Source organism: Bos indicus x Bos taurus, chromosome 5 (assembly GCF_003369695.1).
Source record: "Bos indicus x Bos taurus breed Angus x Brahman F1 hybrid chromosome 5, Bos_hybrid_MaternalHap_v2.0, whole genome shotgun sequence".
Classification (NCBI taxonomy): domain Eukaryota; kingdom Metazoa; phylum Chordata; class Mammalia; order Artiodactyla; family Bovidae; genus Bos; species Bos indicus x Bos taurus.
This window is the reverse complement of record NC_040080.1, coordinates 50,722,487-50,749,838: the sequence shown is the minus strand read 5'-3', so window position 1 is coordinate 50,749,838 and position 27,352 is coordinate 50,722,487. Positions and strand designations below refer to the sequence as shown.

At 45.8% G+C, this 27,352-nt stretch overlaps 1 protein-coding gene across 1 annotated transcript in view; it reads right to left on the bottom strand.

Annotated features, from left to right (window-relative positions):
* Window positions 1-27,352, bottom strand: part of NUAK1 (NUAK family kinase 1) — a 78,986-nt gene that overhangs the window by 15,373 nt on the left and 36,261 nt on the right. The window contains exons 3-4 of the mRNA XM_027541899.1: window positions 9,010-9,161; window positions 5,852-5,917 (exon numbers count right to left, since the gene is read on the bottom strand). Coding sequence (XP_027397700.1) covers window positions 5,852-5,917; window positions 9,010-9,161 — 218 coding nt within the window. The remainder of the gene's footprint in view (window positions 1-5,851; window positions 5,918-9,009; window positions 9,162-27,352) is intronic.

Genomic DNA, 27,352 nt, shown 5'->3' with positions numbered 1-27,352 from the left:
ATTAAATTCTCACACCAACCCTAGGTGTTATCCCCATTTTGCAGATGAGGAAGCTGAGGCCAAGGGAAGGAATGCAGCTAGTCTGAGATGTGGGTGAAGAGCTGCGCTGGCTGTAAAGCTCCACATAAAGGGGAGTTATGGCTCTCGGTGGGTAAGGAGGACATGGGCTCTCTGTGTCACTCTTTAGGAAGACACACTCCATAGCTCTCTTGGAACCTGGAGTTCACCACCGTGGCTCTCCCCATGACAGCCTCGCTCGAGTTGTTCCAAAGTGAAGGTAGGGAGTGAACCAGTGAGCAGGAGTAAGTGGAGTTGGCTTCTATCTTAAGATCTAAGATCACACCTCCTCCCAAGAGAGACAGGAAATGACGCACCCCAAGCCACCTGGGGAAGGGAGGCGCGTTCAACCATGGTTTCCCGAAACAGCTGTTCTGACCACAGTGACTCGGGCTGCCTGGCCACAGCCACCATCGGCACTTGGAGGGTTTCCCCTTGGGCCTGCTGTCTCCAGGCCGCCTACACACAACGTCAGGCAACTGAAGCAAGAACGCTTGTGAGTGTGAGGATGCACTGTTGGATTTAGGGCAAATTTGGGTGGGAGAGTTACAGAATTTATCAGGTGCCTGATCTTCACTGTCAAACAGCCCTTAGGATGGTAGCCAGCCCCACTGCTTATCAGCTATGGGAGCCTCATCTGTAAAATGGTGGTAATCAGACCCACCTTAGTGGAGGCATTCTCAGAACCAAATGAAATAAGGCATGTGGAAGCTCTGCCACAGGGTTCTGGCTTCTAGCAGGGGCTTAGACTAGACTTCCTAGTCTAGCCTCCATGACTTGCCCTATTCCTGTGTTTACTGCTTCTTCCCCTTGGAAGGTCATCATCACATTGGGCTTCCCTGGTGGCTCAGCTGGTAAAGAATCCACCTGCAATGCAGAAGACCTGGATTCGGTCTCTGGGTTGGGAGGATCCCCTGGAGAAAAGAACAGCTACCCACTCCAGTATTCTATCCTGGAGAATTGCATGGACTGTAAAGAGTCACAAAGAGTCAGACACAACTGAGAGACTTCCACTTTTTGTTTCACCCCTTGGAAGGCTGTCATCACATTCCTTTCTATTGAACTCCTACTCATCCATCAAAACCCAGTTCAGTCACCACAACCTCAGCAATGACTTTCTGATCCTCCCATAGTTCAGACCCACTGCTTCCTTTTAACAGGAAGGTTACAATGGGGCTATAATGCACACAGCAGAGCATCTGGGCCTGCTAAGAGATAAGGACCAAAGAAAGCTTTCTGGAAGAAGAGGACTTGAAGGTGAGACTCTAAGGATGGGTAGGTAAAGATCAATAGGAAGAGCATTCCAGGTGGAGGGAATTGTGTGTACAAAGGCCAAAAAGCCTAGTGAATTTGAGTTGAGTCCTATGCAAGGGGCCATCTCTGACTGCCCCCACCCCCACTGGCCCCTGGCCAAAATAACACCCCCATCCTCCAGCCTCACCCTGCATGGATTTTCATCACCACCAGGGAACTACATGATGTATTTATTGTTTGTGACCCCAAATGGAATTCTAAATCCATTAGGGCAGGTACCTTACCTTCCTCATTCACCTCCGTAACCTTCTCAGGCCTCATTATTACTACAGCTAGTTTAACAACTGCTAGAGCCTGAGCTCCGAGAAGAGAAGAACCTGGACATCTGGTTCACTATTAAATGCCCAGCATCATCTAGCACCACATCAGGTACACGGTAGCAACTTAGTAAATACTTGTGGTCGAATAAGTAGTGCTTATGGGAGATGTTCACTCTGCTGAACGGATAAGTGCAAGGATGGAGGAGTGAATACAGGCATTCATGGATATATATGTACCCACACACACACGTAAGTGGACAAATTAACAAGCAAATGAATGGATGTGTGAATGCATGAACGCAGCATCCTCACATTCACATAATCAAAGCCCAGAGGTCCGTACCCTGAGCTGCCTATCCTGGTCTTGTTAAGCCTCGGGCCTTCCATTTCAACTCAGCCCTGGCCATTCAGAGCCGCTCTTATCTGCAGCAGTGGGTGTTTCCATTGTCATCAGGGGCAACGGGCCATTTCCCCTGCGTCCTTCTACTCTGAGCCCTGGGAGCTCACCAAATTCCCAGCCCTCTTTTCTTGGGGTCGGTTGACCCTGGTGCCGGGCCCTCTTCTCATTGTCAGGCACTTTAACAGGAGCCATCTATGGGAATTGTCAGCATTCCATTCTCCCAGAGAGTGGGATGTGAATCTGGCCCGTTTTTATTAATTGCAAATTAATGCTATGCTGGGTGTCTATTTTGGTAGACATGCTTCTCCACAGAGGACGGAATGCAACCCAGAGAAGCACATTGCTCTCATTCTTTCTGCCGACTGACTGTGTGAATATTTTTAGAAGCCGCACCCTTGCGCAGTGGCCAGATAAATAATTCCCAACGCCAGATGTGCTCTTTGCAAGTCAACATCAGGAAGGGAAGGGAAGAGGAACGAAACAAGAGCCATGGCTCACACCAAAATTGCAAGGACATGTGACAAGTTTCCACCAGTAACATCTTTATAGGCTTCCTGGGCAAAGGCCCTTTACCCTTGAAACACAGAAGATGGACCCACCTTTTGAGAGGCACCTGCTGCTCATACTCTGCTGGTTGGTAACAGACCTTCAAGGTCAATGCCCACCTCCACCCCTTTCACCCCCTGCCCCCTACCCCGTCCAGACACTGATGACATGGGATCTCTTGAACTCGGAGGCCAGCTTGCAGCCATGTGTCTGTCTGTCTTTGCTACAAGTGCCCTTTCTAAATATATTTCCAGCAAAATGCTGAGTCAGGAAGAGCTGAGCACATGCAGCCAGAAGAGAGATCAACAGCAGCTGAAACACATTTTCAAAAACCTTGGAAGTGGGTGTGAGATGATGAAAAGAGAATCTTCCTGGAAGTCAAACATGCGAATTCTAATCCTGGCTGTCATCCCTTCGCTGCAAAATCCAACAGTTCAGAGTACCTACTGTGTGACAAGCTCTGTGCCACTTTCCAGGGAAACAAAGACACAGTGATGTACTGAGGCAGTCAGACTTTGTAGGCCATAAGGGTTAAAACAGCAGTCAGAAAATGACCTAAAGACTCCTTCAAGCTCTAGGTTTCTCAGATCCTTTTAGGAGTCCTTGAACAAGCAGAAGGAAGGGATAGCATCAGAGAAAGGGAAGGTTATAGCTTCCCAGGTGATGCACTGGTAAAGAATCTGCCTGCCAATGCAGGAGGCTCAAGAGAAGTGGGTTCAATCCCTGAATCAGGAACATCCCCTAGAGGAGGAAATGGCAATCCACTCCAGTATTCTTGCCTGGGAAATTCTATGGACAGAGGAGCTTGGTGGGCTACAGTCCATGGGGTCGCAAAGAATTGGACACAGAGCACACACACACTCTTCTCACTCTCAATTAGGCATTTTAGGTTGGTAAATGCCAGGAGTAGAAATTCTTAAAGACTCCTAAGGCAAAAGGATCAAAACCTCAATTTTCATAATATTTAATGTATCTGCTTTTTCCTTACATAATGGTCAGGGACCCTGGAAGGAAGACTTGGTCCTGGGAGCTGAGAGGCCCTATATCACTGCCCTTTTGCTTTATGTAAATGAGCCATTCTCTCAGGCCTCCTGCCCATTGTTCCCAGCACAATTGCTTTCTGAATGCTAACCATTCTTCTCCTCCATTGGGGAATTCTATGACTCCATAGGAAGCTATGTGCCTTATCACTTCTGCTACTACATCGTGGGACCAGGAGGTCAAGCTGTACCACAGAACCCAATCCCTGAATGACAGGCTTGCATTCCAGGCCTTGTAAAGACTACGTCTTGTTTTGAGAGCTCTGGGAGCAGGTGGCAGGAAGAACCTGCAGAGAAAGTTGCCAGGGTGGAAGACACAAGCCCTTAGAATGTGTCCCTTGGAGCAGAACCCAGTTCTCTCGCTGTGGTCTGACCACCAAGCCCCAGGCACCTTCAGTGCAGCTGACTTCCTGTTCAACTTCCTCCTGGACGGCCAGCCTTATCAGCAGGTATCTTGGATATGAACAGTCAAGTGCTAAGAGCTTTGACTGTCTAAATTCCTCACATTTGTCGTGGATTATCCAGGACTAGGCACAGGGCCTGACACATGGTAATGAACAGATAACCAACAATCCCCAAAGAAATGGGCTGGCATCTCTACTGGACAGATGAGGAAACTGAGGTTTAGATAAGTGAACAATTCCTCTAAACACTGCCGTCAGTAAGGGGCAAGGCTGCATTACCAAACCAGGCCCTCCAACCCCAAAGTCACTGCTTTTCTTAACTGTGACTCACTGAACAGTGCTCAGATAAAGCTAAACAGAGTATCTTGTTCAGTCCTCAAGACAAGCCTGTGGGCATTACCACCTCCCTGTTTTATGGCTGAGGAAACAGGGTTAAGTGGCTCCCCCAAGGTCAAGCAGCTAGTAAACCACACAAGATGGAACTCTTTTTAACCCTGCAGCCACTGCTCCTTCGAGAATCATCCAACCACTTTGCCAGAAATGGAGAAACCCTGAGATTTCACTTCCTGTTCCTAGAAAGACTAATTTGACCAACTGTTTCCTTCTTACACGATGGACTACAGAGAAATACGTGATCACCGCCAACCACTCACAAAAAAAAAAAAAAAAAAAAGAGATCACCCTGACGTGTCTTCCAGGGGCCTCTCATAGGACGATGGTGACTAATGGTTGCCACCATGATCCACGAACAGAATCCAAACAGCAAGGCAACTCCACTCTCCCTGGCAAGGAAATAGTCTCCCTGTGACGCACTCCCCCAACTGAGAGCAACAACCAAAGGAGGGGATGATGCAAGGTCATTCCCATGCCTGGTTTGGGGACCAGGGCTGAGACACTAACGTCACCAGCAGCCAATGGGAGGGACCCCTGGTGCCGGGAGTACCAAGGCCATTTCATAATGAAACCCATGCGGTGAGCTCCCGTTTATTTTGAAACTGCATTTGCTTATTTTGTAGCCATGATCAAAAGGCCATTTGGAGTGCTCTGCGGGAGGCACTGGAACCCTGTTGGCCAGGAGAGCTTTCTCCAGCTCCGGCAGCAGCCAGCAATAATATTCCCCATAAAAGTCAACCCCATCACTTTGCTGGTATGTTCTTTTCCCAACAGCATTTCAGTTTCCCGGTTCCACAGCTGGGGTGGGGGTGCGGATGAAGGAGAAGTAGGAGACAGGGGATGGGAGTGACAGAGGAGTGACCAGGATAGATAATAAAATTGGGGGCCTGCGGGCAAACCCAGCACAATGGTTCAAACTTGGGCTCAGTGGATCAGAGAGACGTGGGTTCAAACCCCCAGCTCCGCTGCTTACCACTGTGTCATTTCAGGACAGTTATTTAACATCTCTGTGCCTGAGTTTCCCTATCTGTTAAATGATATAAATAACAGTCTCTATCTCACACGGCTGTTGTGAAGATTCTATTTAAGTGATATCGGGCAAATATGATGTGACGTACAAATGCACTGGGCTACTCTAAGTATTTTGATGGTGATCATTACAGACTATGAGTTTCCCAAGGGCAGGGACAGTATTTTAAGTCAGTTCTTAGGACAATGTCTGGCATGGAGTTGGAGATCGATAAAAGCTCATTGCATGAATTCAACCGAACTGAGGGCTCAAGCCTCGTGATGCTCCCCACCCGGCCAGCCAGGGAAGGAAGTGGCTGTCTTATTCGTAGGCTGCAGCTTGAAGCAGCATTTAACCACCATCTCCCCGCCCCCCACCAGCTACAATCCCCAGGTCTGGCACATCCATCAGCGTGGCAAGAGCTTTACCTTAATATTACAGTTGTCATCGAGCAGTATATTTTCCAGCTTCAAGTCCCGGTGGACCACACCATTCTGAAATGAGAAGACATGCAGGGAATTGAATGGGAGTAGTTGGGATGAAGGAGAAATGTGGGGAGGGGGAGGAAGGGGAAGGAGGGTGAGCAAAGGGAAAAATCTTTGACAGATTAAAGTGCACCAGTGCCGGTGGTCTTCGCCCCCATCCTTCGGGGGCCTCTCTCACTGTCATGAAGCGTCCCGCCAGCAACCAGCACCAGCGACAGGAGAGCATTAGTCACTTGCTGCGTGGTTAAGGGAAAAATGACTGGAATCCATTCTCCCCCAGAGCCTGTAAAACAGCGGGGGGATTCTCTGTGGGAATGTCATTCCACCGTGTGAAAGCAGTATCGTCCCAGGCAGGGGCAGACATCGTCTGTCTGTGATGGCGATTCCCAGGGAAGAGGCAGATCTCCCTGCTGGCGGCTCAGAATGCAGGGCTCACAGACCGGGCTTGTCTCTCTGGTCTACCTGTCTCCCCAACACTGGGTTCAACCTTTTTAGACCCAGAAAACCATGCACAACTGTCCTGAGGATAACAGACGCCCTTTCAAGGGTTATTTCCTAAGCAGCTGGGAGGGAAGGTTCTAGAAATCCCTCTCTTCTGGGCAGAACTCAATGTGGGGTGAAGGGTGAAAGGCGGAGAGGCCAAGGAGACCAAAGCAGACCACTGCCATACTGCAGGACCTTTCCGTTCAAGCAAACACTGGCAAGGCTGGCTGCTGAGCCCAGTGACAAGCACACAGCCAGTTGAACAGTGAAAAGAAATCCTTAACCAATAGGCCGCTGGTCTATACAGCAGTTACAACTGTCCAGTTTAATTCTTTTTAAAACCCAATGATCTTTTAAGGGGGTGGGTGGGCAGGGAAAGAGAAGAGGAACTGAAAGAACCAGCTACTCAGACCGGGAGATGTTTTTAACATCATTCAGCATAAAAGACCTTTGCAATTGAAGCTGCCCTTTTAAGCAAACCAACTGGCTAGGAATTCTCTTTCATTCAGGATTTCTTTAGTTCAGAATCTGCATGTTCACAGCTGGTACTTTATTGCTTAGTTTCCTTTCCATTTGACAATTCTTAATTTCTCCAAAAACACTGACCGAAGAGGTTGAAAACATGTATTTCTACCACTCTTTGTAATTCAAACCTTCAGGGATGTGTTCTGAAATCAGAAATGCACAAAGCAGGGCTCCTGAACAAAAGATACAGATCACAAGGTGGCTGATTTTGTTTAAGCATTGGAAGTAGTTTGGTTTACACGGCTGCATTCCTAGTTTTCATAAGATGGAAACCCCATTCATACACAATCCAAGTTTCACACTCTTAAATAATGAAAATAGGATCTATGATGCTTTATGATAATGCATGATGATAAGATACAAAACACTGTACAATCTGAATCATAAGTGCCTTTTGAGTCAGCTAAGAAGTCAAATAATGTTCATGGGTTAAGGATTTTAAATTGTAAATAATTAGAAGATGGTCATCCCAGAGTGACTCTCAATTAACCGGAATATTGAACAAACCAGAAGGCCCTGTGTTGCAATCACTTCAATGAAGAAAATGACTCTAGTTTGGAGGCTATGCTGGATTCAAGTCACTACAGTCCTCAAAGTGAGGGACTGTTCCAGGTGTGACAGTTCTGTGGAAAAGTATGAATGGGATGAAAATCAGGACTAAAGTGATAAATAATAATTGGGTGAAGTACGGCTTGGAGTTATCTGTGTACTTCACTCCCTTCTGCAGAGGCCAAGGGTAGCTAAACTAGGGGTATTAAGAGTACATCCCATTAGTTGTGTGGCAATAAACTGTACATGTGTGTACAAAACCTGGCTTCCCAGGTGGCGCTAGTGGTAAAGAACCCACCTGCCAGTGCAGGAGACTTAAGGGACTCGGGTTCAATCCCTGGGTCAGGAAGATCCCCTGGAGGAGGGAATGGCAACCCACTCCAGTATTCTTGCCTGGAGAATCCCATGGACAGAGGAGGCTGGCGGTCCATAGGGTCCATAGGGTCACAAAGGATCAGACACAACTGAAGTTACTTCCTACACTCGCACACTCGTACATAACCTATGTGGATGTAACCTATGCAAGGAAAAGAAACCAGGGCATAGAAAGGTTCAGAACCTATGGTCTACTAATTCCAGTTCTGGAATTTCTCTTAAGTCAATTATTCAAATGATAGAAAAAAGGTTACTGTAGAAAGATGTCAGTCATTATTTATAATAGCCAGGACGGCGGAGCCTGGTGGGCTGCCGTCTATGGGGTCGCACAGAGTCAGACACGACTGAAGCGACTTAGCAGCAGCAGCAGCAGAACGTCTAAACATCCAACAATCACAATAATGATAGAGAATTTTTAGTAACATAGAAAACTGTTTAAAACCCTAAGTGAAAAAAGTAGCAAGACAGAAATATAAAAATGCTTACAAAGTGGTGTCTGGATTGGATCCTGGAATGGAAAAAGGTCACTGGTAGGAAAACTGGTGAAACCCAAGTTGGAAAACTGGTGAAGCCCAAGGAAAACTGGTGAAACCCAAGTAGGGAAACTGGTGAAACCCAAGTAAAACAAAACTGTGAGTTTTGTTAATCACAGTATACAAATGTGGGTGTCTCCGTTTTAATGAGTGTACAACAATCTTGTAAAATGTCAGCATCACGGTAAACTGAGTGTGGTGCATGGGGACTCTGTACTATCATGGAAACTCCTATAAACCTAAAATTATTAAATAAGCTTTTAATAAATGTGAGGAGTAGAGGGAAGAAGATTGGAAAGAAACAAACAAGAATGTCGATAGTGGGTGATTCCTGGATTCTGAGATTCAAGGTCATGGTGATTTTCTTCTTTCTAGTTTATAAATTCTATGTATATACTACAATGACTACAATGGCATCACCGACTAGAGGGACACGAGTTTGAGCAAACTCCAGGAGTTGGTCATGGATAGGGAAGCCTGGCGTGCTGCAGTCCATGGGGTTGCAGAGTTGGACACGACTGAGCAACTGAACTGAACTGATACTACAAAGAACAGATGTCACCTTCATAACATGAACAGAATCGCGTGGTCCCATGGAAACCACCTGCGGCGGAAGCACTGGTGGGCGGGCCGTACCTTGTGACAATAGTGCACGGCGGAGACGATCTGCCGGAAGAAGTGTCTGGTCTCCCGCTCGCTGAGGCGCCGCCGCTCGCTGATGTAGTCGTACAGCTCCCCTTTACTGGCGTACTCCATGATGATCACAATCTTATCTTTGTTCTCAAACACTGCGGGGGGAACAGCGACACACAAACAGCCAGTTTAACCGACAAGCTCACTTAGGACTACAGACAGCACAGTAGAGAGAGGCGATGGTGGAGATGTCGCTGCACAGGGAGCAGACCAGTCAGGCCATCAGCGTGACGAGGAGAGGGGCAAGTTGCCCAGCCAGGTGGACAATGACATCATCGCTGCTCTGACTGGACTCGCCTTGCTAACGCTGCAGGATAAGTGCCTCTCTTCTGAGGACCCCACCCACTTCACCAGGTTCATTTCTCACAAGCCCCTCCCACTTCTACATCTCCCTTCTTGATGGGATGATGGGGAATAACAAACACAACGACCATTTATTAATCACTGGATATGTACCAGCTACCTGGATCCCCAAATGGGTGGCTGAACTTGTCACCTCTTTACTCAAAACCTTCCAGATTCTCATCTTACTCAAAACAAAACCCAAACTTCCAAATGTGGCCCCCAGGTCCTACAAGTCCTATGGGCCCTTCTTATCCCTGTTACACATCTGTACATTTATTCTCTCTGTCCCATTAGAATGTAAAGTAGGCGGGTCTGTTTTATTCACTGAAGTATCCCAAGCATTCACGGCCTTTTGGCAAAGGGGTTCAATCAATATTTATTAAATGAGGGGTACTCAAAACTTCATAAATGCATTCTAGACTGTTACAGTAAACCACTGCATGGCACTAAATGCTTCTTTCTGCTCAACCCTGATATTCTCTAGCAATGACACTCAAACTCTGTTAGACTGACCTAGGAGTTCTAGGCAGTCAGATGCCCATGGGGCCAGGTCAGAGGAGGACATGAAAGACGGGCTCCAGGTCCTCAGCTCCACCTCAGCCAAAGCTATTCCACTGCTGTTTTATGAGCAGAAAGCTTGGGGCTTTCACATATGATGTCTTTTGAGCAAGGACAAAATAATCATTGTGTTGAAATCCATCAGTCCCAAAGGATATAATATAAAAATGTTTGTAGGATACCCAAGGCCCTCCTTCCCAGGTAGACACCTGCCTACCTCTCTCCATCTCATCAGCTTCTGCCACTCCCTGTCAGGCCCCCTATGCCCACTGATGCCAGACTGTTCACTGTTTCTCACTATCACACACACACACACACACACACACACACACACACACACTGCTGTCTCCCACCTCCATGCTCTTCCCTCTTTTTTTACTCCCACCTGTCTGACCTACCAGGGCCCCTCCAACTCATCAGGCAACAATAAACTCAAATATGGCATCCATGTTGCCTCCTTTCTACCTCTTACCATACTTTCAAACTGTGTGGATATATTTGCTGACTTACATATTTATTTCCTCTGTCTGGACTGTGAGCCTAGACTTAGAGAGGTAATAACTAGTTTTGGAACCAGACACTCCTAAGTAGATTTCTGGATCTGCTTCTTACTTGCTGTCTGACTCTGGGAGAGTTGCTTGCCCTCTCTGTGCCTCACTTGAACGGTAAAATGTAAATATATCAGTACGTACTTCTAGAATTTTGGGGAGGATTTATTGATATCCGCTATTTTAAATGCTTATAACAAAGCCTGCCTTTTCACTCAATAATGTTAGTTATTCTTGTTGGTATCAATACTATTGGAGCCCAGGACCTAGCACTGAGCCAGACACACAGACACACTCAGTGAACCGGAACGTGCCCGGGCCTGGGTCCCCTGTCCTCCCACATCTTGTCACTGGCTGCTAGAAGCTCAGGCCCCTCCAGTTCCTTTTTGGCTCCTTCAAGTCCAGCCAAACCTCTCTGATAAAAAAGAAGGGAGAAGCAGGAGGGCAGGGAGGAGGAGGAGAGAGAACAGCCAGATAAAACTGGCTGCTCCCAAGTCTCCTGGCCTCGCTGCACCCTGCAGTCTTGGCTCCTGCTGGGGATTTCAGCCTGTTGTGCACTTTTCATTGACAATAAACTCTGGAAACTGGAAAACCTGCCTCAAGATGCATGGCTCAGCCTCAAAAAATGACAGAGTAACAGGCCCTGGAGAGGGCAGCAGGTTTTCTAATTTTAAAAGTTGGGGTGGCAGAGCGGGTTTGGGGGGAGGTAATTGAGGGGGAGAGAGGGAAAGTACTTTGATAGGGAAATAAACACGGAGCCTCACACTTCCAACAAGCCTGATACGTGCTTAAAGAAGGCCAAAGCCACTGGTCCCTTCAGTGACCAGCAGAAGGTGTGGTCACTGGCTGCCTGCATACAAGAGGCCTGTGACAGTGACCAGACGTGTCCCTTTCCAACTGGCTAACTTGGTATCAAGGAGGTATAAACACAATTCTGTTTGACATAGTTCAATGTGCCAAACATTTTACTACACAGCTTCCAACAGTCAGTCCTGCTGCTCCTACCTTTAAAATAGACCCTGGTTCTGTCCACCTGTCTCACGTTCCTAGGCATGCCTTTCCTAATAATCTCCCCCAATCCTTTCACTCTTGTTCCTTTGCTGACTGTGTTTGGAGGGGCTGGGGAACAGCCAAATACATGTTTCATGGAGCACTAGTCCCGCAAGACATCCAGAGGAATAAAGGGTTCCACGGTCAAACATCGGTAAAATACTTGGAAAATGCTGATACTTGATCACCCCTGGAGAACCTGGCTTCTTTAACCCTGAGTTTTGCAGGGTGATTTGGCCATTTCAATATTCTTACTGAACTAACTAGGAGCCAGTTTGGGAAATGCTGGATGAATGAGGCAAGAGCCCCACTGTTGCCGACAAGGCTGGTGGGCAGCTGGGTTAAGAGAACTGTCCACGTGACCAGGCCTGGCTCTGGAACCCCACTCTTAAGTCCTCCAGTAGGAAGCAGCTGGAGTCTCGGGGTCAATGCCATAACTGCAACCCTGTATAAGGTAACTGCAAACATTTCTAGACTTGGAGCATCAGTGATTCATCAAGGAGGCCATGAAGTGTTATATATGAAGCTTTCTGAGCCCTTCCTAATAATAGCAGCATTTTTGGAAGGCCTACTATGTGCAGGCACTGTGCCGATATTGCATGAATTATATCACATGGCTTTGGTCCTATGACTATCCCTGTTCTACAGATGAGAAAGCCCAGGTACAGTGAGGTTAGTGACTGCCATGGCCACAAAGCAAATACAAGGCCTGAGCCCTCGAATGACTGCACACTCCACGCTCTTAGCCCCTATCCTACTATCCACATACATCAACCTCTCTGAATCTCAGTCTCTTCATCAGTAAATAAGGCCAGGAACCTCCTCACACAGTAAGGGGAGATTCAGTGAGCTCACGGGCCCTAGCCCCCTAAGCACGGTGCCCAAGCCACTGCTCAGTCACCGTGAGCTATTCTTGTAATTACTCTGTCTGCTTCTTAGGCAGCTCTGGCAAAACAAAACCCTAACTTTCCTCTCCCCACTGGCATCACTCTTTAAAACATGTGGTGGCTGCTCCAGAATCACAGGATTTTTGAGCAGGAAGAACCTTAGAGATCAGCTATTATTTTTCCAGAGTAGCCCAAGATTTATCACATATAAGAGCAAGGCCTTGGGAATTCGTCCTGAAGAATGACCGGTTTCCGCACCCCCAGCTCACGGCTCGGGCTTGCCTACTGTAAGGTCTCTATCAGCCAGGTGATAGGAACATTCTCAGCCATTCTTTGGGCAAAAAAGGGCCGCTTCCCTTGGGCACTTTTACAACTGGTTATTTATAAGCCCAGAAATCTCGTCTGTGTTTATGTTATTAGTCACTAAGCAAAAGCTTATTTTCCACCAGTTGGGAAGGGTTTCCTTTCTGAAAAATGAAAGCCTGTGTCTCTTGGCCAGACAGTTTTACCCAGAAGCCTGGTGGCTCCAGAATGGTAAGGAAAACTATGGCCCTTGACAAGCCAGGCCTACCAGGAAAATTAAACCCCTGAATAGAAACTGAGCTCAGCTTGAGTCAGCCTACAGTGTGGGGCCCGAGTCCATGTGGTGCAGACCCAGGTTTTTAACAGAGCAACAGAGCTTTACAGAGCACCCACGGGGGTCAGTGGAAGAAATCTCTACCAGGGTAGAAGGGGAGGAGACACCAGCCGTCAGAAAGAGCAGCGTGAGCGTGGGGGAACCAGAAGCGTGTTAAGCAGGCTCACCAGAGTGGACAGTGCTGGGGACTAAGATGAGAGAAAGAAGGAACAGACTATGAATAGAACACAGAGTCCTTGAATGCCCACAAGGAGCTCAGCAGACATGTGACCAAGAAAACCTGTGACCAAGAGCCCATAAGGAGCTCAGCAGACATGAGACCAAGACATTGCCAAGAAAAATAAACAGATGGAACAAGGGACAGGGTAGCATCTAGGATCCTGGACCCATGAAACAGTGCAGGATTTCATCACATCACCCCGAGAACTTCTCCAGACAGTGATCCCTCCAAGAAGGCTGATCCATAATCACTGTGCATTGTTAGTTGCTCAGTCATGTCTGACTCTTTGCAACCCCATGGATGGCAGCCCACCAGGCTCCTCTGTCCATGAAATTCTCCAGGCAAGAATACTGGAGTGGGTTGCCATTCCCTTCTCCAGGGCATCTTCCAGACCCAGGGATTGAACTCGGGTCTCCAGTATCACAAGCGGACTCTTTATGGTCTGAGCCACCAGGGAAGTTCATCATAATCACTGTAGTGAACATTTATTGAGCAATTACTACACACCATGGATTGTCACATCCAACCCTAACAATCCTATGAGATTAACATTATCCCTCCTTCATAAATAGGGGACCAGCACTCAGATCATGAAACAATGTGGCCAGCACCCTGCAAGTACCCACCATGTCTTCTTCAGTCACTAACCATCTCCCCAGGGGTATGTATATAGGCCACTATCACAGATTAGTTTTGGATTTTGAGTTTTCTAAAAGTGGAATCGCATCATGTAGTATATTCTTTTGTGTATGGCTTCATTCGTTCAACATTATATTTGTAAGATTAATCCATGCTGTTCTATGGAGTCAAAGACTATCCATCTTCACTGCGGTAGAGTACTCCAATTTGTGAATGCATCCATTCTGCTGGTGAGAGACATTTGGGTTGTTTCCAGGTGAGGGTCACTACGAACCAAGTCGCTATGAACATTCTTGTGTATGTCTTTTGACACTGCTCCGTATGCATTTCTGTCAGGAAGATAACCAGTTAGGATTTGATCCCAAATGTGTGTGACTCAAAAGCGTGTGTTCTCGTCATGACTCCGCACCACCTTCCTGCATCATAGGTTTACCCTTCTTGCCTAATACTCAATAAAGACTCTCTTTCATTAACCAACATCACTCCCTTTTCTGAAAATGCTTGTTTATCAGCCTATCTGAAGCATTTATCTGAGCATCTCGCTACATGATAAAGGGAATACAAACATAGCATAAGACACTGTTTTATGGAGGAGTTGCTATCTAGTTGAATAAAACTGCATGCATGCATGCATGCATGCTAAGTTGCTTCAGTCATGTCCGACTCTTTGCAACCCTATGGACTGTAGCCCAACAAGCTCCTCCATCCATAGGACTCTCCAGGCAAGAATATTGGAGTGGATTGCCTTTCCCTTCCAGCACTTACAAGTCAAGGGCTAACCTGTGAGATACAGACTTTAAGTACCTGGATGATCAGAGAGGAAGATGGGAAAGGCAGTCTGAAAGGGGGTGCAGAGATTTCTTAGAGAAAACAAGGGTGGAACTGAACCATCAAAAACGCCTTGCATTCTGTTTGCACGAACTGGTTTTACCATTGTCTCAGCAAATCCTAAAATATCCAGACTCTCTCCTTTTTCTCCTACTGTTCCACAGAAGGGCCTTCTTTCCAGACACTCACTTGAAGTATTTGTCCTGTTTTCTGTTTATTTTCCATTTTAAGGGAGAGTGGGAATTGGTTACTATGGTAACAGCTACTTCTCCCAATTAATTCTGAATTTCATCAGATGTTGAGTTTGACAGTCCAGTTCTGCCTTCTGATTGCCTGGCTTTCACAATCTCCCTAATTACCCGACTCCTAACCATTCCCTCCTGCTGCCCTCAGGGTTAATAACACAACTTGTAGATCTTGAGAAAATGCATATGATAAAAACAATGCCCTGGCCTGGGAGAAATGCTGATGAGTGAGGAGATCGTGGGATTTCAACCATCCACTGGCTGCTTTAGAGCCAAAAAGAGGCCATTTAGGAAGAAAATGGGCTTGGGAAGGGAGAGGGTGGGAATCATTTAATGTTCCAAGAGAAGCAGGTTATAAAAATTGGAAGCTATCATTCTGCTTTACATGTAACCTCAAGAGAGGCAGGCAGGATTTCCATGGTGGTCCAGTGGTTAAAAATCTGCCTTGCAATGCAGGGGATGTGTGTTCAATTCCTGGTCAGGGAACTAAGATCCCACCTGCCTCAGGGCATAAGCCCTCATGCCACAACTAAGACTCAATGCAGCCAAATAAATTAAAAAAAAAAAAAAAAGAGGAAGGCTCATTTGTTAGTTTTAAGCAAAAAGCCAAGGGCCTAAAATGGATCAGTCAGAATTCTTTTCACGCCTTTGCGTTCCATTAGCTCCATTTTCTAAATCAGTTCCAGGATGCTGCCCTTCCCTCCGTGGTGGGGCCTCCTCACATTGCCAGCATTTTTATTACTTTCCTAAAACCTCAGACCATTCCACTCCTCAGGGATGCTCTTTTATTAAAGTTCAGAAGGACCCTCGCAGAAAGCCTCTTTCTTTTTCATTTCAGAAATAGAGTGATCTTTCCTTTGCAAGAATTGTCTGCAGCCTAATTAGGTCATTTAGTCAATACAAGATTCATTCTTCAAGAGTTCCCTCCCCAGAACTAAATTTCAAACACCTCATGGGTTCACGGCTTCATAAAACGGTCCTCTAAACCCTTACATCAGAAAGCCTAGGGCAGTGAGAGTGAGAAAAATAACCTAAACTGGCAGCTCTCCCATTGTCCATGAGTTGGTCAGTGTTGACTCAATGTGTTTCCTGGTGTGGACAATGAAAGATTCTTTAATTCACTCATTGTCTTTTCTTAAACCAAAACTCTGGATGTTGGTTGGCATGCCCAAGGAGAACCAGAGCCAATCAGGCCACCCACAGCCAGCAGTGGACTCCACAGAAGGCAGACGAAATGAAAGAAAGTATATAAACTACCTAAGGAAGAGTGGATGCAAAAGCCTGGCCAAGAACTATTCATCAGTGTTATCTGAAGGGACCAACGGCAAATACTGAGATGGCAGGAAAATAGCCAGCAGAGGGGTTGTATGGGAGAAAGATGCCAATCAGGGAGCCATGTTGGACCAACTATTGGACTCCACCCTCCTCCAATGAACTTCTAGGAAAAAGCATGCTTCTTCAGTTTGGGCAGTGAAGGGGTAGAAATCCCATCCTCTGTGAAAACAACCTTCATCTCCCTCCCCTGAAAATCACTGTAGGGGATTTCTCTATATGGTTTCATTCCACCTTTTTTTTTTTTTACTTTCTATTTTGTATTGGATTCCTTCAGGATCTAACTTGCAGAGTCTGAGATTTCTTTGATTTTGGAATATGTGCTCTGTCCCTTCCTGTAATTCCTGATGGTGGGTTCATCTGGTATGTGCAGCTCCGAGATTGCTTTGGAACTCCACTGGAAACTGAAGAATGGATTCCAGTTAAGACAACCAGTCAATCCTAGAGGAAATCAACCCTGAATATTCATTGTCAGGACTGATGCTGAAGCTGAAGCTTCAATACTTTGACCACCTGATGCGAAGAGCCAACTCACTGGAAAAGATGCTGGGAAAGATAGAAGGCAGGAGGAGAAGGGGACGACAGAGGATAAGATGGTTGGATGGCATCACCAACTCAATGGACATGAGTTTGAGCAAGCTCCGGGAGATGGTGAAGGACAGGGAAGCCTGGCATGCTGCAGTCCATGGGGCCGCAAAGAGTTGGACACGACTGAGTGACTAACAACAATTTTGTATTGGAGTATAGCCCTTGGACTGCAAGGGAGATCCAACCAGTCCATCCTAAAGGAAACCAGTCCCGAATATTCATTGGAAGGACTGATGTTGAAGCTAAAATTCCAATACTTTGGCCACCTGATTTGAAGAACTGACTCATTTGAAAAGACCCTGATGCTCGGAAAGATTGAGGGCAGGAGGAGAAGGGGACGACAGAGGATGGGATGGTTAGATGGCATCACCAACTCAATGGACATGAGTTTGAGTAAACTCCAGGAGTTGGTGATGGACAGGGAGGCCTGGCATGCTGCAGTCATGGGGTCACAAAGAGTTGGACATGACTGAGCAACTGAACTGAACTGATAGCCAATTAACAGTGTTGTGATAGTTTTCAGGTTCATCCCCCCTTATCACTTAGGGTGGATAAGTCAGATTTGCGGTTATCACACTTTTGGTTCTGGTCACTGCTTGACCCTCCAGGAGTGGCTCATGACTTTCTTTTCAACCCTAAATCCTAGTCTGCTTCATTAGACAATAGAGTGCAGAGTTTAAGAGCTTGACTCCCAGTTCAAATCCAGGTCTGCCATTTACCCAGCTGAGTGACCTTGGCAAGTTACTTAACCTTTCTGTTCCCTCAGTTTCTTCATCTGTTAAATGGAAGCTTCTAACCTCATCGTAAGGATTACCCCAGCACATAACAGTAAGCAGACACATAAGTATCAGCTGTTATTATTAGGCAGCGGGTCTTAGTTTAACAATGAAGAACAAATGAAGACATGCCTGGATCAAATCCAGGATTATTATGAATCTGTGTTGGCAGAATCCACTCCTGAGATTGTATTTGTGCCCTTGGACGAGAGGGGTTCGAGAATAGAGGAGATCGTGAACTAACACTCAAAGGCATCAAAGGACTCAGCAAGCCTGGCTCTCTTAACTAGGGTCCATTCTTCAGTTCCCAGTGGAGTCCCAAAGCACCGATGTCGATCTTGGATTCACACCTACCAGATGAACCCACTCTACAGAATTGCTAGAGCAGGCAGAGCACAAATTCCCAAATCAAAGAATCTTGGACTCTGAAAGTTATAAGTTACAGTTCATTAAGTCCAGTCCCCCTTTCATGATCCAAATGCCCCTGGAGGGTATGGTCATTGTAAAGACAAGTCCATGAGCCTTTCTAATAGTTGCAGCCTTGGCAAATTTACAGAGACATCCCAGTTCATTTCAAAAGACCCTATGTTACATGGCAATACAGTTCATTTTTTTTTTCTTTAAAAATTAGCTTCAAGTACAAGTGGTATTATTTGAGGCACTAGAAAATATTGAATTCCAGGAAACCCAAGAGGGCGAGGCTGGACAGCCAGGGAGTAGCATTCGCGTTTGGTTGTTTTATGTCTAATCTCCTGCCTCTAGAAAAATGACTTGGGTGTAATCAAATGAAAACAATGAAAATAATACACTTGAAGGTCAAATAGCTAACTTCATAGGAAACTCATTAAAAACGTGACTGGACAGATTCATAGCCCAAGAGCTTGTTCATCTGATTCTAAGTGAAGAAAACTCTCTGAGGGCTGTGCAATTGATCGGGGGTGGGTCCTCCATTTGGATCCAGTCTGATGAGAGAGACTTCATGTGGAACTTGTGAATCTGGCAGCAGAGGGAGTGTGTTAAAGTACTCAGCAATTCGCCATGGGTTCAGAAGAGTAAACACAAGCATAATACACCACTTTGCCAAGTTCAACAAACTGTTTCATGGGGCTCTGAGTCCCTGATGAGGGCAGCAACCAAATGGCTGAGGAAGGAAACCCAGGCCCAGAGGTATCGCCCACGGCTCACTGGTGACGACTGCCAGATGCATGTTCTGCTCTGGAATCCACTGATGACAAATGATCGGACCAAGACAACCGTTTCCTCCTAGTTGGAGGATCAACCCAATCTTTCTCAGCCTGGCCAATTAAACTGAAATCTCTAGGGGTGGCATCAGCATTCCTTCTTACAAACACCCCATGAGATTCTAATGTGCATCCAGAGCTCAGAATCACTGACTGGGGCAATCTCGCCTCAACCCCGCCACCACCCAACAGAAGTTTCTACTCCAGCCAGCAATGACCTCTCAGATCTCTAACATCACATCAAGAACAACTAATATGACTTTATTGAGCATAGAGCTTGGACCATGCTTAGCAATTTTATTCATTATCTTTTTTTAAGATGTTTTTTAATGTGGACCATTTTAAAAATCTTTATTGAATTTTTTTATCTTACTGCTTCTGTTTTTTTTTTTTTATGTTTTGATTTTTTGGTCATAAGGTATGTGAGATCTTAGTACCCCGAGCAGGGACTGAAGCTGCATTCCCTGCATTGGAAGGTGAGGTCTTACCAAGACTGCCAGGGAAGTCCCTACTCATTAGCTTAATCCTCACAGTTTTATAAAGTAGCTAGCTATTGACCTCATTTTATAGCTAAGAAACCAAGCCTCAGAGGGCTTAAGTCACTACCCCAAAATCACACAGTAGTAATTGCAAAGCAATTGATTCATTCAAATCTAAGCCCATTTGGACAAGAAATACATACTCACCCTACTAGACCTATTAGACCAGTACCTGGAACATAGGTGCTTAATACATTTTTGTAAAATGAATGAATGAATGACCACAGAAATGAAGAAGAACATGGGGTACTATTAGTGACCAACAGATCTTGTTAGATCAATTCAGCTGTCCCCTGCCTTCAAAAGGGCCAAAGTCCAGATCTGCTTCAGTTCAGTTCACTTCAGTCGCTCAGTCGTGTCTGACTCTTTGCGACCCCATGAATCACAGCACGCCAGGCCTCCCTGTCCATCACCAACTCCCAGAGTTCACTCAAACTCATGTCCATCAAGTCAGTGATGCCATCCAGCCATCTCATCCTCTGTCGTCCCCTTCTCCTCCTGCCCCCAATCCCTCCCAGCATCAGAGTCTTTTCCAATGAGTCAACTCTTCGCATGAGGTGGCCAAAGCACTGGACTTTAGCATCATTTGCTTTAGCATCATTCCCTCCAAAGAAATCCCAGGGCTGATCTCCTTCAGAATGGACTGGTTGGAACTTCTTGCAGTCCAAGGGACTCTCAAGAGTCTTCTCCAATACCACAGTTGAAAAGCATCAATTCTTCGGTGCTCAGCTTTCTTCACAGTCCAACTCTCACATCCATACATGATCACAGGAAAAACCATAGCCTTGACTAGACAGACCTTTGTTGGCAAAGTAATGTCTCTGCTTTTGAATATGCTATCTAGGTTGGTCATAACTTTCCTTCCAAGGAGGAAGCGTCTTTTAATTTCATGGCTGCAGTCACCATCTGCAGTGATTTTGGAGCCCAAAAAAATAAAGTCTGACACTGTTTCCACTGTTTCCCCACCTATTTCCGATGAAGTGATGGGACCGGATGCCATGGTCTTCGTTTTCTGAATGTTGAGCTTTAAGCCAACTTTTTCACTCTCTTCTTTCACTTTCATCAAAAGGCTATTTTTAGTTCCTCTTCACTTTCTGCCATAAGGGTGGTGTCATCTGCATATCTAAGGTTATTGATATTTCTCCCAGCAAGCTTGATTCCAGCTTGTGTTTCTTCCAGCCCAGCGTTTCTCATGATGTACTCTGCATATAAGTTAACTAAGCAGGATGACAATATACAGCCTTGACATACTCCTTTTCCTATTTGGAACCAGTCTGTTGTTCCATGTCCAGTTCTAACTGTTGCTTCCTGACCTGCATACAGATTTCTCAAGAGGCAGGTCAGGTGGTCTGGGATTCCCATCTCTTTCAGAATTTTCCACAGTTTATTGTGATCCACACAGTCAAAGGCTTTGGCATAGTCAATAAAGCAGAAATAGATGTTTTTCTGGAACTCTCTTGCTTTTTCCATGATCCAGCAGATGTTGGCAATTTGATCTCTGGTTCCTCTGCCTTTTCTAAAACCAGCTTGAACATCAGGAAGTTCACGGTTCACATATTGCTGAAGCCGGGCTTGGAGAATCTTGAGCATTACTTTACTAGCATGTGAGATGAGCGCAATTGTGCGGTAGTTTGAGCATTCTTTGGCATTGCCTTTCTTTGGGATTGGAATGAAAACTGACCTTTTCCAGTCCTGTGGCCACTGCTGAGTTTTCCAAATTTGCTGGCATATTGAGTGCAGCACTTTCACAGCATCATCTTTCAGGATTTTAAATAGCTCCACTGGAATTCCATCACCTCCACTAGCTTTGTTCATAGTGATGCTTTCCAAGGCCCACTTGACTTCACATTCCAGGATGTCTGGCTCTAGGTCAGTGATCACACCATCGTGATTATCTGGGTCATGAAGATCTTTTTTGTACAGTTCTTCTGTGTATTCTTGCCACCTCTTCTTAATATCTTCTGCTTCTGTTAGGTCTATACCATTTCTGTCCTGTATCGAGCCCATCTTTGCATGAAATGTTCCCTTGGTATCTCTAATTTAGTTGAAGAGATCCCTAGTCTTTCCCATTCTGTTGTTTTCCTCTTTCTTTGCATTGATCACTGAGGAAGGCTTTCTTACCTCTCCTCGCTATTCTTTGGAACTCTGCATTCAGATGCTTATATCTTTCCTTTTCTCCTTTGCTTTTCACTTCTCTTCTTTTCACAGCTATTTGTAAGGCCTCCCAGACAGCCATTTTGCTTTTTTGCATTTCTTTTCCAGGGGGATGGTCTTGATCCCTGTCTCCTATACAATGTCACAAACCCCATTCCATAGTTCATCGGGCATTCTATCTATCAGATCTAGGCCCTTAAATCTATTTCTCACTTCCACTGTATAATCATAAGGGATTTGATTTAGGTCATACCTGAAGAGTCTAGTGGTTTTCCCTAGTTTCTTCAATTTCAGTCTGAATTTGGCAATAAGGAGTTCATGGTCTGAGCCACAGTCAGCTCCTAGTCTTGTTTTTGCTGACTGTATAGAGCTTCTCCATCTTTGGCTGCAAAGAATATAATCAATCTGATTTCGGTGTTGACCATCTGGTGATGTCCATGTGTAGAGTCATCTCTTGTGTTGTTGAAAGAGGGTGTTTGCTATGACCAGTGCATTTTCTTGACAAAACTCTGTTAGTCTTTGCCCTGCTTCATTCCATATTCCCAGGTCAAATCTGCCTGTTACTCCAGGTGTTTCTTGACTTCCTACTTTTGCATTCCAGTCCCCTATAATGAAAAGGACATCTTTTTTGGGTGTTAGTTCTATAAGGTCTTGTAGGTCTTCATAGAACTGCTCAACTTCAGCTTCTTCAGTGTTACTGGTTGGGGCATAGACTTGGATTACTGCCTAAAAACCCTGCTGCTGCTGCTAAGTCGCTTCAGTCGTGTCCAACTCTGTGTGACCCCATAGACAGCAGTCCACCAAGGCTCCCCTGTCCCTGGGATTCTCCAGTCAAGAACACTGGAGTGGGTTGCCATTTCCTTCTCCAATGCATTAAAGTGAAAAGTGAAAGTGAAGTTGCTCAGTCGTGTCTGACTCTAAGCGACCCCACAGACTGCAGCCCACCAGGCTCCTCCATCCTTGGGATTTTCCAGGCAAGAGTACTAGAGTGGGGTGCCATTGCCTTCTCCGCCTGAAAATCCTAGATTAAGGTTTCTTCCGCCAGAGGAGAAAAGTGTTAATTGCTCTACTACAGGTGTTTCCAAACCACTGATGCTCACAGAGCAGCCCTGCTTTGGTTTCTAATCTAACCTACTGAGTAATGGTTATTCTATGATGCTTCTCAAACTTGAGAGTGCATTAGAGTCACCTAGAAAGGGAAAGGGAAGTCGCTCAGTCGTGTCCGACTCTTTGCAACCCCATGTACTGCAGCCTACCAGGCTCCTCCGTCCATGGGATTTGCCAGGCAAGAGTACTGGAGTGGGGTGCCAGAGTCACCTAGAGGACTGGCTATTACACAGCACATCCAGGCCCACCTGCAGGGTTCTGATTCTGTATGTCTAGGGCAGGGCCCAGGAGACACTGATGCTACTGGTTCTGAGTCTCTGTCAGAGAACCATGCTCAGATGTATTATTCAGCAGTTTCTTGGGATCCTGCCACCCTCAAGGGGTTCTTTTCCAGGGAAGCAACAGTTTCTGACTCCAGGACCTCTGCTGGGTTTGTGGAAACATGTTTTACTGGCCCAACTGTCTCTGGCCACAAGCTGTGAGGGAGGAGAAGGCAGGAACACCCTTCATTGGAGCCTGGATTTTTAAAGCAGTGATTCTTCACTAAGAGACAAGCAAACTCTTTACCTGCTGAGCCATGGGAGAAGCCCATATCCCCTTCCAGAAAGATCTAATGGAATCTCAGAAGGCACAGTTTGCTTGAGAAAGCATATTATGTTTCTAAGAAGCTGGAAGGAGCTTTTAACTGATGTAAACTCATGCAAGACATCTCCATGGTAGGAGTTCTGAGAATTGAGTAGAATACAGTCTCTTTCACATCTTCTCATGGGCAGCAGGTTTAAGGCAGATGGAGCCAGGCCATGAAACTCACATGATTATCAAAAGAGACACATTTGCTTGCGATTTTGTTTCTGAAGTTTGAGAGACTCTCCCAAAGGCAAGCGATCACAGCTGACAGATGCCAAACAGCCATCCTACTTTGTCCCAGAAAGCCAGGCTCCCTCTTACCTAAGACAAGGGATGTGATGAAAGGGCTAGCCAGTTCCAGAATATCACAATGCAAAGGGCCAAGAGAGAGATGTAATCTTTCAGGGCCAAGAAGAGAGATTTCCAGGAACAAAAACACCGAGGGCATCAAAGTGAAAGCAGCAGCCCAATCTCCCCCACTCCCCACCTTTCTGCTTTTACGTGCGTGACTGTTACCAGATGGGTGCTGTTTCCCTGAAGTGTTATGCAGCAAGACACTGCTTCATGGTTTTGCAGATTTGAATCTCCGGGGCTTTCAAAGGGGAAATGGGGGTGAGACAATGTGCCTTTGATGTTTGAACTTGGGTCCTGAAATCAGAACCCCGGGCAAAAACCATTTTTATCTCTTCCATCCTAGGCAACCAAGTTGAATGCTCAGGCGGACACTTCCTTTTCAGCTGTTCTTTCCTTATTGTCAATTACCTCCCTGCTGAGAGAATGGAATCCCTTTGACTGAAAACAGGGGTCCATCTTGAGACCAGTTATTTCTTTCTTCCTTTTCTCTCTTGATTAGGTTACCCTTAGTATCACACACCAGAAGGTAGAGGTCTATCCCCTCTTATTTACTTAGCATTAGGAGCCAGTGATGGTTTGTGTTTACACAGAGTTGACAAATTTGAGGGCCAATCACGTTCACTACAGGTCAACACGAGAGTAACCCTGGGGTCTGGTTTAAGAAAGAAACATTTGAAAGGAATTATTTTGGAGATCTGGTGACCAGCAGCACTGATTTAGTGAAGCTGCAGATTTTATGAGCCTGCAGATATTGTGTGGTGGTGGTTTAGTCACTAAGTCATGTCTGACTCTTTGCAACCCCCTGGACTATAGCCTGCCAGGCTGCAAGTACTGTGAATAATATACAAAGAACTTACATTTCCATGAACTAAAGCTCAGAAAACACTTGACCAGTGAGTTCACCAGACTGGGGACCCAAGCTTCTTCTTGAGATATATGCAGAATTATTTTCTAAGGTACACACCATGCTGAGATTGAACGCTCTCACATATTTAAGACAGTAACCACTATGAAGGCCAGGAATTTTGTCATGACTGCTATTATTGTTTCTGCTACTGCTGTTGTTGCTAGGGTATGTTTGGTGTATATGTTTGTGTGTGTGTGTTTTAAATCACAAAGGTCCTTGTTCAAGAAGAAATTGTAAAGTTCACTTGGCTAATGTCCCAACAGCCACTTAGATGCCTGGGCACTGATTTTTCACTCCAAAAATTAATGCATCTCAGCACTAAGCTAAGGCTTCTGATTGGCTCATCAAATAATCAGCTGTCAAGAAGAAGGTTCCCCTTTCACTCTGTGAGCTGCAGAGACCAGTGTATTAACTGATAAACTCGGGTTTCATCACCATTGCTGTCACCACATTGTCCATGCCATGCTCCAGGGTTCAAAAGGAGGGGACAAAGGCCAGGCTGAGGGGGATGCCTGGAGCACAGTGGTGGGCTGAAGAACCAGCAAAATATGACATGAGGTCAGAGGTCCAGGGCTGAGGACTGGCAGAGGAAAAAAACAAATGCAGTAAGAACTTTGTGCTAGGGCCATCAACTAGTCAGCATACTCAATATTACAAGCTGAATGTGCTGTGCTTAGCTGCTCAGTTGCGTCCAACTCTTTGCAATCCCATGGACTATAGCCTGCCAAGATCTTCTGTTCATGGGGAGTCTCCAGGAAAGAATACTGGAGTGGGTTGCAATGCCCTCTGCCAGGTATAAGCTGAATATCCCCCCCTGAAAAAGTTCATATGTCAAAGTCCTAAACACCTAATTCTTCAGAATACAACCCTATTTGGAGTCTTTAAAGAAATGATTAAGTTAAAATGAGGTCATTACAGTGGACCCTAATCCAAAAATGGGCTTCCTTGGTGACTCAGTGGTAAAGAATCAGTCTGCCAATGCAGGAGATATGAGTTCAATCCCTGGGGGAAGGTCCCCTGGAGGAGTAAATGGTACCCCACTCCAATATTCTTGCCTGGGAAATCCCAAGGACAGAGAAGCCTGGCGGACTACAATCGGTGGGGTTGCCAAAATGACTAGTGACCTTCTAAGAAGGAGAAATTTGGATACAGACACATACAGATGTGAAGATACACAGAGAAGACAGCCATCTACAAGCCAAGGAGACAGGCCTTAGAAGAAACCAACTCTACCCACACCCTGGTCTTGGACTTTCAGCCTCCAAATCCAAAATAAATTTCTATTGTTTAAGCCACCCAGTCTGCGGTAGCAGCCCTGGCAAGCCAACACACCCAGCAAGTCATGAACCTGCCTCAGGTTCTACAACCACAAAATGGGAACACCTAGGCTGATTACCTCCTGGGTAGGCTGCAGGGATCAAACAAAAGTAGGTATGGGAGAGCTCTGTGCACAAGGCAGAGTTCTACAGATAACATCAGGATGTCTAACCTCACTCTGGGTGCTGCGTTCTCGGGTCCTGAACAGGAGACAGATAACGTCACAAGACCTGGAGACTCTGGGGTCACAGGCGGAGGGTCACAGCTGGAAACACATTTTGGGGATCACCTGTTTCTAACCCCTTGGGAAGGGAGGGGAGCTGCCCTCCTCCACAGTTATTTAGTAGATGTGGGAGAAAAAGAACTTGCGTGGGAGAAGGGAAAGAGAATGGAACAGAAACTGGAGATCTCCAAGAAATTAAAAGAAAAAAAAAGGCATATTTAAGTTCCTGGGAGTTCTGTGGCTTAAAACAATACCTTTTATTTGTAAGGTACACTGCTGGTCACAAAACATTTAAAGGCAATATAGTTCTTTTTAACCTATTTGAGGTCAGGAAAGGCTTCCCTGGTGGCTCAGACAGTATAGAATCCGCCTGCAATGTAGGAGACCGGGTTTCAATGCCTGGATTGGGAAGATCTGGAGAAGGGAATGGTGACCCACTCCAGTATTCTGGCCTGGAGAATTCCACGGACTGTACAGTTTATCCTTCTGAGAGTCTGATGAAAGCTATGCATTCACCCGCTACCTAGAGAAAAATAACTCATGAACTTAACACATAAAATATTATATACCAACATGGTCCCATCCTACAATAATGAAAATGCTCTATATCTATGCTGTCCAATACGGCAGCCATGAACCACTAGTGGCTGTTGAGCAACTTGAAATGTGGCTAATGTGACAGAGCAACAGTATTTTTTATTTATTCCAATTAATTTTAATTCAAATATCCATCTATGACTAATGACTTCTGTTTTAGACAATATAGTTATATACTATTCCAGAGGCTTTACAGACCCCTGCTGCTCACCCATGAAACACTTTGTCAATAGACCCCACATTAAGAACCACTTGGGATGAAGCTGACATAAACTTCACATCAGTGACCTTTTGGAACCTACCTGTATATGTATCATCTCATTTAATCCTGCTGCCAAACCCTAGGAGAGGAGTAGAATGGCTATCCCCATTTTATAGGTACAGTCACTGAGGCACTGCAAAGCCAACCATCCTGCCCAAAGTCTCATGTCTAGTGTAACTCAAACTCTTTCTTGACTCCCTAGACCAGTTCAAAGGGTTTTAGAAATTGAAGCCCAAGCTCTCGCCTGAGGCCTTAGTAGAAATTATTTCTAGTCACCCAAAGAACTTTAATGCATGCACATCTTT